General features: G+C 41.9%; 1 protein-coding gene across 1 annotated transcript in view; it reads left to right on the top strand.

Annotated features, from left to right (window-relative positions):
• Positions 1-8,752: 8,752 nt before the first annotated feature.
• The window catches only part of Teh1 (tipE homolog 1 phospholipid transfer protein), a 47,401-nt gene continuing 42,882 nt past the window's right edge, over positions 8,753-13,271 (top strand). The window contains exons 1-2 of the mRNA XM_076388885.1: positions 8,753-9,302; positions 10,734-11,067. Of these exons, the coding sequence (XP_076245000.1) occupies positions 8,759-9,302; positions 10,734-11,067 (878 nt within the window). The 5' untranslated portion in view covers positions 8,753-8,758. The remainder of the gene's footprint in view (positions 9,303-10,733; positions 11,068-13,271) is intronic.

Genomic DNA, 13,271 nt, shown 5'->3' with positions numbered 1-13,271 from the left:
GCAGTTTCTTTTACGCTACTGTAATAACATTACAGCGAATAACATGGTTTAAGTTTGCTTAGGTTACAGTTTTCTATATCCTGTCTGTGCAATGGTGTTCCTTATCTACTGCTACAGTTGCAGGTAGCAGCGACGCTGCATTATCGACAGTCTGCCTTATCAGGCGTCTGGCCTGGCCAGTGGAATGATGACAGTCTTTGTCAGACCAGAAGTGGATACCGCCACTGTTGTCGACTTTCGATTCTACACTGTACAGAGTCAGACACAAATATTACAGATTGCATTTATGGAACTAAAAATTGCTCAATTTTATTTGAAAATAATACAGAAATATGTAACTCACTTTTATTTCTATGTTCTCATTTTTCATAATCTGTTTTAGAAACTCCTGGTGGTAATCTAACTGCTGGATTAACAGTAGAACTATCACAGTAGTCAGAATAACTGTTACAACTATTCTGTATACACATTTAATTTTTTACAAATATTATTTGTTTTTTTTTTATCTAGTGCTAATAAAAATAAATAAGTGTTTTATTCTGTAAATTATATTCTTTTCCAGAAACTTGTACTTTTGGCAAAGACGATCAAGTAAATACATGTTAATTTGGGTACTTCTAATGCCAAATACTCAGAAATCTAATGCAGTAATTGAAAATGATATATTGTCATCCTTTCTATTCTGTCTCCAGCCCGTCGATTGTTAAACAAGTAAAAAATAGTATTCGAGAAATTCATTTTCTATATCATTTTTATTCGCTATAGCCCCTTCGACAATTTATCACTCTCATCCCTCAGAGATAATTTCCCGGCCACATGACCGACTAAATCGAGGAACAATCGAGCAAGAGATAGCACTTGCAAGTCTGAATTGTCTCGGTAGCGAAATTGCTCCTACGGCACTCCATCAATGCAATTGGCCGCCATTTTTCAGCGCGCTGGATGAAGAAGACGAATCCAGCCGAGGTAAGGAATACGTGCTCTAAGGAAATAGAGAGGTGTGCGAGACCGATCGATCTTCCATCGCGATTAATTACTACAGCCCAGGCCGAAAACAGCGTGCTTACGCGCTCGGTGGTAAAGTGGACACGATGAGGAAGATAAATGATGCGCTCGGGAGCGCGTTTCTTTTGGCAAACCGCGCGTGGTTTTTGGTTTACAACCCCACAGATTTCATTGAAATCCTACAAGTTGTTCGAGGCGATTTAGAGCAGATTTAACGATTTCTGCTTTGGGCGTAATAATTAATTTTTTGTTATAAACTGGAGCTGCTGTTGCACTTCTTCTGTTACTGATTAACCTTTTTTTTATTAAATAGAGGTTTTTATAGTGGGAATGTAATTAGTGATTTGAAGGTTTGAGAGCTTTTGGTTGAGTTTGGTTGAGTGATGTTTGCAGGATCATCGAAATTGCCTTGTACCCCAAGGTATTCTGACAAATGAGGTTCTATTGTAATAAATATTCTACTCAGAAGTTTCTAAAATCCTATAATAGCAAACACTAAAATATACTTTGTAACAGCAGATTACTCCACAACAGTATATCACCGTGAAGACCATAACAATCCCCCAACAATTTCTATGGCTTCTAATGACATAATTCAGGTTCCAGCGATACCCTAAAATCCCCGTGTAACCAAAACAGGTGATAAAGCAAGCAACATGTCGAGACATCTTTTCTCCCCTGTTTCGCAGAATTTCGAGGGAAATCGAAGCCCAAGTCACATCAACCGCTCCGCAAACTTGTTTCGTAATTTACCTTTCATCAAGGGTCCGTTTCAAGCGATTGAAACACGCAATCCTGACGCTAACAGCGAGCTGAGGTACGGTAGCGTTTAACGTTGGCAACGTCTCGCGAGCGCTTTCGGCCTGGTTAAACGACAGCACGGAGGGGGTGCACGATACAGTGTTTGATCGTAATCTAAGGAGGAAGGCACGAGGGAGGGCCAGCCGCGTTAATAAACTCTCGGGTGGCCGTCTCCTTATCGCGCGTTCACATCGTGGCTTAAGTGGCGAATTAAGGTCGTGCCCGGTGATCTAGGACGATCGCCAATGCCGCAGTTGATTCCCTGGTAGACGCGCTCGTTACGCCAGGATAAAATCTCCCGGGGAGCTATGCGACATTGCCGCATACACGTGCCACCTGGAGTCGTTTTCTGACCCCCTTCAGCGATGGTGCTTCGTTTCTGGGGTCGTAAGATACCGTCGAGAACCGAGTTGTTGATCAGCACCCAAATCATGACCAGTTTAGTATTTGAACGAATACATGAAATTTATTTTGAGAAAAATTACAATATTTTTAAATAACTTCATATTGTTGGGTTTGATCGAAAACTTTTTACCATGGGTAGTGTTACCTATAGTTGTTATTAATATTCATATCCAATAAAAGCACAGTACCTCATAGTTTTAAAAGAAAGTAAAACTAAAATATTGAAATCAACAAGTTTCCATATAATTAATTAAATACACAAATTCATTAAGTATTTGTATGAAATATACATGTCGTAGAACCTTCAGTATTCTCTAAATGAGTATGTACACTTGTGAAGCGTTTTCAGAATACGAAAGCCCAAGTTACAGGAAGATTAATAGGAGAACACAACTCACGTGTTGTTCACAGAAAGCTAAACTATTCTCAGAGTCATTAATCCCACTTTTCCTGCATCAGTTTCAACAACGTTTTTAATTTCCTCGCAGCGATCGACGACGGGTCACGCCAACGCTTGGCTTAAACACAATCCGCGAGCAAATTGCCATCATATTTCGCTAGAAAATTATACGCCGTCGTATACTGCATCCATTTGAGGCTCAATAAAGCCTTTCAAACCCGATGAAGCATCGCGGGCGAAGAAACGCAGCGTATCGGTTAAATGATACTTTAACAGGATGAAGCGCTTCAACTTTGATAAGGTGCTACATTGTCCCGTCGCTCCTTAACGATTCAACTTCGACCGCTGCATTTATGCTGGGAAACGAGGCAGCCATTGAAGGGAGTTCATGGATTAATATTTCTGAAATAGCGGGAGACCAGGGATCCTGGCTCGCCAGCAGAGTTTTTCATACGGTATGAAAGGGCCCTTGTGCTCCTTGCATAGCAATTTGTTGAAATCCAATTGAATGCGGGACTATGAAAGATACTGTGAAAAGTTTGGAGAGAAAGAACCGCGGTGAATACGTGGTCCGAAATCACCAGCAACTACATAATTCTCGTTTCAATCGAACTAGTTTTCAGTTTTCGTGTTTAATAAGAGTTGCGTACGGTGTGGGTGGTTTCTGAATTTCTGCTGGAGAATGGTAATTAAAATATTTTATGCAACACTGGGCTGTTGTTTTTATGGTCGATGAAGTATTCAAGATTTGCAATGTTTTTTAATATGTGATTGGAGCGCGTGGGAACATGCATTTTTATTGAAATTTTATAACAAAATGGGGTAGTAATAATTTCACAACATGTGCTACATTTCTCCCTCAGAACTGAACCTAACCCAGACCTAAACCTAACAAAAGAGAAATCTATTTTACAGCACAAATACCTGTTTCCAAAAAAGCTGAATAAAGTGTTAACACTTAAAATTTAATCACCACAAACTTAATCGCCACAAAAATTAATTCCACCCCATCCGCTATATTCCTCCTCGCCACTGAACCTAAATCAATGTCAGCGTTTCACCAGTGAGGAGCTTCCTGAACGAAACTAAGGGCCTGGGAATCATGCAAACAGCAGGAACGATTTGAAACGCGAGCGTGGGATAATCCAGTCCGTCGCCTTCGACGACAACGGCCACTTTCCACGAAAGTGGGACGAGTCGACTATATCCGACATCGATGAAACGAGAGCTGGGAGATTACAGTCGCTTAGGGCGATCGCGCCGAGGCGACGCAGCCCTCGCCTGAAACCGCCTAAGACGCTCTCAGGCGGCGTAATTAATAATTTCACTCGCCGTCGGGAAACCTCGTCGTCGCGACCGTCTCCCGTGGTCCTTTTCGCGCGCGCCTTTCGCGAAACTAATGGTCCTGAAATTTACGAGCAAACTGTTGCTTTTGTTGCGGCCTGGTGACGATTCCGCGAAGCTGCGATTCTCGAGGGTGAATGCTGACTGAGCAGCGCTGAAACTGCGAACTGAGATAAGAAGAAGAGGGATTAGGTTTTATTAAAGAATAATCGCTTCGAAAGACTGAGATGATAAGACACTTTTGAATATTTAACTGGTCTTCAGTTTGGTTCATGTTTGTAGCTGAAGAATTTTTATTTCATGAATTTGAAGTTGATATGTGTTATGATAGATGTGGTAAGGTATAGGAAGATATCGTTGATTTGTATCGGTGATGTGTTGAATGAAGGTAGAACAGTTCGAGGGGAAATGGACGGTATTTTGTCAGACACGTACCGAGAATTTGTTCATAACGAGATATGTGCATTTTGTACCATGGAATTTAATTAAAAATTTACACTAATATTATTAGAATATTTTTAATTATTTATGATAGTGTATTATAAGATTCAGGGTCTCTGAAATTAGTTTTCAAAAAATGTGATAAGTAAACAGAATAGAAATAATAACTATAATAAGTATAATTTTTTCATTAAATTTTGTGATACAAAAAAGATTCTTAATACTACGAAAAAATTGGTGAGACTTGTCTGACAATATACTGTCTATCTCTACTTAAACCGTGCTCTCTTCCTTCCACACTTCAGTGATACAGATCAATGATATCTTCCCATGCCTTACTACGTCCTACATAATAAGTATCTTAAAAATTCTGAAGATGAAATTATTCAGAATAATAACACAAACTGAAATTAATTCATATGGTTCACAATATAAAATTAGTAAATATTTAAAAGTTATTACTATTTTAATATTACAGAGCAATTGCTTTTTAATAAAATTTAACAGCATAGAATATTGTTTTATGTATTTCGTAGATTATTAAAAATACAAAAATGTATTTTGAATAATTTCATTTATTATTTTCAACGAACTGTTGCGAAAATGTTAACATTTATATTTTCTGTTTTTAAATAAAAGTAAGGGATTTTCTCCAGTAGTACATCTATGTAGGTCACAGGAAGGGCTCTGGAAGTATTGGAAAAAGTTTCACCCTGCGTTGCGTAACCCATTTCCACTTCACCTTTTTACCCTTTTTTAAAAAGTCCTGAGACAGATCGTACGTAACACCTGTACGTGAGACACCGTATGTACAGTGAACATGACATAACGTTTTTCCCCAACGTCCAATGATAACCATCGACTTCCACTGGGAGAAAAGAAATATTCGATTTCTCTCAAGTTTCACTGGCGATCGTCGAATTAAAGAATGCAACAGCTACGCTGGAATCCTTTAATCCGATTTCTCATTCGACTTTCTGGACCTCTGTAGCCAAAAAACACCGCAGAGAAAAACTTAAATCCAATTCTCAGGCTAAGTCGATTTATACTAGAGTTCCCCTCTTGTTCCACTTGTTCCTCTCGAAACGAAAAAGTCGAAGAATGAATCCAACGATGTTGAAGTAATTTCTGAAGTGTCAAGAATTTCAGTTGGCCACAACGTGGAATGAAAAAAGAAGTCAGCTGTGAGTGGTTGCAGAAATCTAACGAAAATTTCTATAGCGAAGGAATTCCACACAGGAACGAAATTCACGTTTGAAAAGGGACTGGCGATAAGGATATTGAAAATAAAATTCGTCTATTCAATGTGATACTGATACACTAGAACTCATCGACTGTGGTGTTCAATAGAAATATAGATAAATCATTTTACTCAGGTTTTTATATGCTATGTTTCAATTCTCCAGTTTTTTTACTCTCAAATCAATTAATTCTGACTTTTTGATTTTCTAATTCTTATTTTCTTTTATTTTCATATTTGTTAAATATCGAATTTTTAGATAGGTCAATATTTAATTACATTAATATTCTAATATTTCTAAATATTTCAACACGTTAAGATTTAAATAATGTAGTACTCAGATATTCGATTATCTACATGTTCTACTTTATTTCAATCATTATTATTCTTTATTTCCAGAAATTTTCAGGTTTCTTTTTTTGAGTATCACATTACCATTCCCTAAGCAGAGTCGCGAACCTCTCAGGAATAGCTTCGTGCACAGACCCGATATTCGTAACATAACCGACCACCTCTGTATTCCAGACAAACTTTCAAAAATAAAAAGTAACCCCAATATGCAATATTCCCATTCGAAACAATTTTTCCAACTGCTTAAAATATTGTATAAATCCTAGCAAACTAGCATGCCTAATTTTCAAATAAAAAATATTCAAAAGAAATCCACCCTCTTACACTCCCAACCAAAAGATCCCTCGACTAAGCATCACCTACACAGACACCTCCGACTCATTAAAGCAGTCATTAGCATAGTCAGAGAGATCCACTAAAATGAACATCAGATATTCGCATCCAAACATTTCCGCTCCTTTACCTTCTCCTTAATCACGCTCCCCAAGGAACTTTCTTTAGACCATCGGTAGCAAAGGTGACGCCGAAAAATTGCCTTAATTATGGTCCGCAATTAAAGGATGATAATGGTCGGGGAGGACGAGAGCTCGCCCCCGCCTCTTCGGAGACGAGTAAAAAGGACGGAGCGCGGAGGCAGCGGCGTAAACAAGGGGAACGCAACCGTGTGGGGGTGGATGGGTGGCAAAAGGGGTGAAGAGGTAACACGCGCTCATGCGCGCCTGGAACCCCGCCCTGTCGCTTCGTTCCGAAAGCTTGTCCCGTCGAGGACTCTCGGCCGAGGTTCGACGAGTAGTCACGCTTTAACTCGCGATCCGCGAGGCGGATGCTGCCGGAACGCGAGTCGCTAGGGGTGCAGGTGTCCGATGTAACAAGGATCCAGGCTGGCCAGACCTAGCTCCCTCACTCGGCGCGGCCGTGATCAAGGAATCGGGCCAAGGGTGTCCCAGAGGGTAGACAGGTGTCAGGTGTCGGGTGTCCCTCCCTAGGATCGCTGGTGAAGCAGCCCTTCCGCCGAGGAAGGAATGCACAGTGACGGGTCTACGAGGTGGTGAAACGATCGAGGATCCCTTGATCCCGCGCCCATTGGACGCGCGTTTCAGACTACTGGGATGCTCTAGGTAAACACTGGCAGGAGGTGGCAGCGACAGCGGCCAGAGACGGCACCAGTTGCGAGCACGATTGTTTTCGTAACTTAAGACAGAAGCTTCGTTTGGCACGGGAGAAGGAAGGAAAGAAGTTGTATCCTATAACCCGATCGATGGACGATCTAGCCGAAGGGAGTCGGGGCGTTCTGTCGTTCGTTAAGCTCGCGATCGGATTTCCTTGATTATAGTAGGACCGAGGCGAGAGAGTAGCTTATCCATCCGCGAAGGGAAGGAAGAAGCTTGGATCGATCTTTGACGCGTGACACGAGTGGCGTTATTCTTCGTCCTCGTCCAAGACGCCTCCTGTTGATTAGACGCGCTAATGGCAACGACGGTCGATCGATCATCGACCTCGTTAGACAGGAGGATCCTTCTTCGATGATTCTGCTCGGTGGGTCGATTCGCTGAATAGGGAGGGAGGAGGCGCCAGGAGGAGCGTGTTCTCGATGAAGATATATGAGTCAGTTCTGTGCGCGAAATGTTAGGATCGCGAAGGCGACCTGTCGGTCGGCTGACATGAGTCCTGTGTCCCCGAACGGATCTGCTGATCAGAGTACGGTGCTCGTAGTGAATGAGTCGAGGCAGGCCTAACTTGGGATCGAATCGACGATCGAGTGTTGATTACGGTTCAGTGATAGTTGACAGGGTGTACTTGGCGCAAAGATAACGGCCTTGAAACTTTTCAACGATCGGAAGACCGAGTCGAGCAAACCATCGAGATGCTCTATGCCCGACAGCGTGACTACAGCTAAAAGGTCGTGATCGATCGACTCGCTTCGATAGCCTAAAAGAACTTTAAACGTGCAAGGTCATTATGCATAGCGATAAAACGAGAACGCTGTAGAGTGGCGAGAACTCGGGGCTCGTCCGTCTAGAAAACGGATTGGCTGTGGGAATAACTTCGCGAGGCATAGTCGACCTATTTGCTCCGCGAGAACACAGTAGCGTCTCAACTAAAAGAGAGCCCTCCTCGAGACAGTACAGATGACGCGATAGCGGTGGATTCGCTGATCCGCGCGCGATGTCGTGTCAAGGACAGCCGAGGAAACGGGAACGAACCGGCACTAATGAAATATGCGCCGACTGTTACCCCGAACTTTCACAAGATTTCTATGAAACTCCGCGCTGCCACCTGATAGGACGATAACCGGATCGCTGGTTTCGTCTACGGTCCTCCTAGACCAGTTGAACACAGTTCCAAGAACTCACGATCGGGCTAATAATCAACGAAAATCGTAGCTAGGATATATACGGTCCTCGACAACGTTCAGATGGAACGTTCGATCGCAGTTAATAATACAAGAGGATCCTCGTTCAAGATTCAGCTGAAAGAGTCCAACGAGGACACAGAGGCCTAATATGTTCGCCGTATGAGCCAGCTAGATGAGACCCTCTAAGGGAAGAGTCGATCAATCGGCCCAGAAAGCTACTCCTTTCACGTGGGAGAGGGACCCCGACGGTCGATCTCGCCAACGATCCAGCCTCTGACCTCGAGTCAGCAGACAAAGCAGCCTCGCCGGCACTCGATGAGTCCTAGTGAAGACAAGGGTCCTCGAGCACTCTCGATCGTTCGCCTGGAAAGCCCGAAGAAGCCCCGGTTGGCAGCTATCTGAGAGCGGTCGGGTGATGCGCGGGAGCAGCTCCGAGCTCCTGCTGGAGGCGAGCTGCGTCCAGTGTCAGAGCGATCACCACGGCCAGCATAGGCACCAGCAGCATCGGCAGAACGAGAAGCACGACTTCCAGGAGCGGGAGCTACGTCGTCGCAAGCTGTTGGAGCTCGGGTTTGGCGCTTCGCGGCGCCGACCGCCACGGCGTACCTGCCGTCAGCGGTTCAACTTCTACGCCACCTCGGCGCTGGCCCTCGTCGCGACGTCCGGCGGCGCGGCGCTCCTCTTCCTGGTGCCGCTCTACGTCGACCCGGCGATCAGCACCCTGGCAGCCGATTTCTCGCCTGACCCTGTCATCTGCACTACCTCCAGGCGAGAGGAGCTATACGGGCTCTTCAACTGCACGTGGAGCTCCTGCCGCGAGGGATGCACCAGCGACGTCTACAGGTGTACGCATATATACGTCACCTACACACCATGGAGCAACGCCAGCACGATGAACGACACCGGGGGTAGGGGGAGCTCCAACTCCACCGGTGTCACGCACACCTCGACCACCTCTGGTAAGGACCCTCTGGTGACCTGCTGGTCTTCTGCTGGGCGGTTGTGAAGACTGTGTGTGGAGTGGCGTGCTGACGATGCTGTGCTGGAAGTAGTGCTGTAGGAGCAGTAGTTCAGTTTCTCTCTAGGTTGTTTCTTGGGGTATGGTAGCCCGAGTGTTTTGGAACTGTGTGGAATGTGGGTGAGGAACTTAGTGGTGGATGGCTGGAGTGATTGTAGTAGTAGATTAGTTATGGGTTGAGTTTGAGTTATGTTGGTTGTTTGAGATTTTGAGGTTTCGAGATTTTAACTTTGATAATGTTCTATTATTTGAGGACACTTCAAGTGACTACTGGAAGTGCACTTGTGGGCTGATTTTGGGGTCACTCAGGGTTCATTGGGGTTTCATGGGGACATAGTTTGATATAATTTTAAGAGAGATTGCTAGATTAGGATTGAAGTCTATCTTTTTTGGGAAGTTTTGGACTAGAAGTGATATTATATAATATCATGCCTTAAGGACAATTTTTATTTTTAGAAGTTTAGTTTTGATTAAATTATGCTAGTATGGAATAAACTGTGGTACGAGGTTTGATAAAAATGAATAAGATGAAAGGACCTTATTATACTGGAAGATCTTTTCAATGAAGTATACTATCCATTTGACTAAAAATACGTCAAAGGAGGCGTTTGTAATCCTTTAATCTTCTTTCCTTTTTGCCAAACTATGGAGAACATATGTGCTGAAATCACCCATCTAGTTTATAAACTCTCACAGCCTCAAAATCTTAATCCCCAGATTAAGATATCTTCGCTCTTCAGATAGAAGAGAAATTGAAAAACATCTCAATACTTGTTCATTCACCACCTTACTAAGTTTTCTATTATACTTTATAGACTTGCGTTTCTTTAACATTCAGTTCATAGCTGACATTTTCCTAAGATTAATTCATATTCTGATAGATCACTATATGCTTCTAAAGTCTCGAGTAAGATCGCATACTTAACTTAAATACGTTTCCTATTAAGAATTTCAAGACACAGATTAAGACTGACAAATCATATCAAAACTTCGTCAGGACGCTATTACAAGTATAAAACCTGAAATACTCAAATAAAGAGAAAATAAAACTCCTCGATATTAAAGAACATTATTTACACCCTCATTACACATACTTAAATTCTTTAAAGTTAACTCAAAAATGTATTTTATAAAGTTAAAAAAATAGCGAATCTACATATTACCAGACATTCCACTCAAAAAAGAAAAAAATAGAATTCAAAATGTTGAACTCGAGACAGTTCCTCTGCCTGATCGGTACGTTCCTATCCAGACCCACTTTTCCAACAGTTTTCTGTACTCCCAAAAATTCTAAAACATCTTCTCTTTCCGAGCATCGATTATTCCATTTCTTCTGACAAACCTAACAGGTGAAACGTTACCATGTTCACAGTGCCTACGCCAGGCGACGTCGAGGCAGTGCTGCTGGTGAACATCAAAGGGTGCGGCTATCCGCCGATCGTCAATTGCGACAACTTCACACGCGAATTGGGCTACGAGGGCGCGAGGTTCCCCTGCCATTACAGCCGCGTGAACGGCAGCATAGTGATGGCGAACTATAACCGCGAGGCGCAGGTCACCACCATCATACACTTCTTCGCGGCACCTTTCGTAGTGACTCTCGCGACCAGCGTCGCTCTGTGTGTGATGCACTGTGACTGTAGGTGCAGTCCACCACCCCGACACTCGTCGCGCGGGATCAGGAGGGCCAGGGGCAACGATCTCAGGTAAAACTTTCAAGATACTCTGTCATCCACGGTCTGTCTTCTCACGACTCCGCTAAAGAACTTCGAAAGTGCTAGAATCGTCTGTTCAATGTCTCTAAGTAGACTTTGAGGAACGATGATGGGTCAGAGGGAGGGTCAAAGTGACTGAAATTCCATTCAAGATTGGGGAATGCCTTGCTCTAAGAGCTAACTTTAGGGATGCTTCCTCTTTGTAGAATATAGTCTTTTTACTATTTCATTAGATCAAAGTATTTTTATACTGTTTTTATTACGTTAGGAGGAGTTAGTTTCTTGTGATACACTTCAGCAATTTGTACAGCTGAATTTTTATGAAGATTAATTTTTGATACGAAGGATAGTAACTTGATTCCATATGAGAGGTAAAAATGACAATTTTTGAGAAGATTTATAATTTAAAGAAGTATCAATTTGTAGTTTGTTCGATTCTTGGAGAAGAAATCCTGTCAATTATGTTAGCTGATTTGATAGTCACAGTGTTAGAAATTATTTCACGATGAACTGTCATGAAGTCAAATGTTAATAGGGGATATATAAACTACAGTGAGTTTCAGTTATTTGTTCACCGATTCTAGTGGACGATTAGTCTTCAAAGGTCGGTCAAACGTGACACGAATGCATTTGATTAAATCCTTCGATCAGCAAACGCAGCGCACGAAACCGACAAACAGTTTCGCCAACTAAACGTCTGTGAAAAAGAGAGAATTCAGTTTTGAGAGGTATCGATCGGAGCGTAGTAGCTTTAGCTGTAACTTTGGCAATCTAGAGTTTTTGTTTCGACGAAAATCTGTGATCCTATAGATCACGAGTGAAGAGTGCGAGGGAGAAAGATACTGTAGCAGTTTCAGTCGCTTTTAGAGAAAAGAAAGAGAAGGACATGTAGTTTACAATTTTTTCGCAGAATTTCAGACATGTTTTTTATTCATTTTTAATTATTTTGTATGAGATGTAGATGAATAGAAAAGTTGCATCGAGGAAAGTTACAATTTTCGAAACATGTTTCTGAATCATGAGATGTAAAATACTGTACCGTTGTTCGTCAATATTTCAATAGAAGAGAACTAAACTAGAAAGTTATTAAAAATTCTAATTCATTAGGAAGTGCTTTATAGTTTCGCAATATACGCCGACAAACTCAGCCACGCTCATTTTTTAATGTCTGTACTTCAATTAAACCTAAACGATTTCTATTCGAATTTCAAAATTTATTGGACCAAGTTTTACTGCGATATAATTTACTAGAGCTCGTGTACTCATTTTATATTTCTAGTATGTAGATTATAGGTATTTATTTAATCTCATTTTCTTTTTATAAAGGAAGTTAAAGAGATGGAATCTAAGTAGGAATTTTCTCATCTTCTGAAAATAATATTCTGATTGTCTTTACATATTCTATACAGTGTTTAACCACAGGTATCAGAAGTTTTAAAGAGTGAAAGAAGATAGACGATCTTGCATTTGGGGTTTTGTTTTAGAGTTATTAATTATTGGAGAAATGGCTAAAATATGCGTGAATTTTGTCTGATTTAGAATTTGTTCTACTGATTTCGCTGAGTCTGACTTGAGACATATTCTACTGATTTCACTGTGTCTGACTTGTGATGCATTCTACTGATTTCACTGTGTCTGATTAAGACTTATTCTACTGATTTCACTATGTCTGATTAAGACTTATTCTACTGATTTCACTATGTCTGATTTGACTAATGCACATCGACAGTAGAATAAGTCCTAAGACAGACATATTTTCACAAATTTATGTATGCATTTTATACTTTTTTGCACATTTAAGTATCTCACGAATTCATAAATGTCTAGTCTTTTACGCTCTAAATTTTTCGATAATCTCTTTGATTCATTCTGCCTCTCCTTGAACTGAGGAAATTAAAACGCTCCTAGCGTAAAGCCTGATTTATCGACACTCGAAACCACCTCGCAGTCAAAGAACCGAGTCAATCTGTGCAGCTTGGAACCCTAAAAAAGCCTGGCGCGCGTTTGATTTACGACGAACTGAGCTTATACAAAGGCAAAGGAAGGAGTATGGCACTCGTAAAAGAGCTTCGTGTTACACGATGCGACCGTGATCCTAGCCAGCATCCAAGAGGTCGCGATTCGAGCTGAAACTCGAGAGCAATACCCATTTTAAACATCGCGATCGTTTGTCGCGTGTCTCTGGAGCTCATCAC

This window comes from Calliopsis andreniformis, chromosome 12 (assembly GCF_051401765.1).
Source record: "Calliopsis andreniformis isolate RMS-2024a chromosome 12, iyCalAndr_principal, whole genome shotgun sequence".
NCBI lineage: Eukaryota > Metazoa > Arthropoda > Insecta > Hymenoptera > Andrenidae > Calliopsis > Calliopsis andreniformis.
The sequence above is the reverse complement of the archived record's forward strand: the minus strand, read 5'-3'. Positions and strand labels throughout refer to the sequence as shown.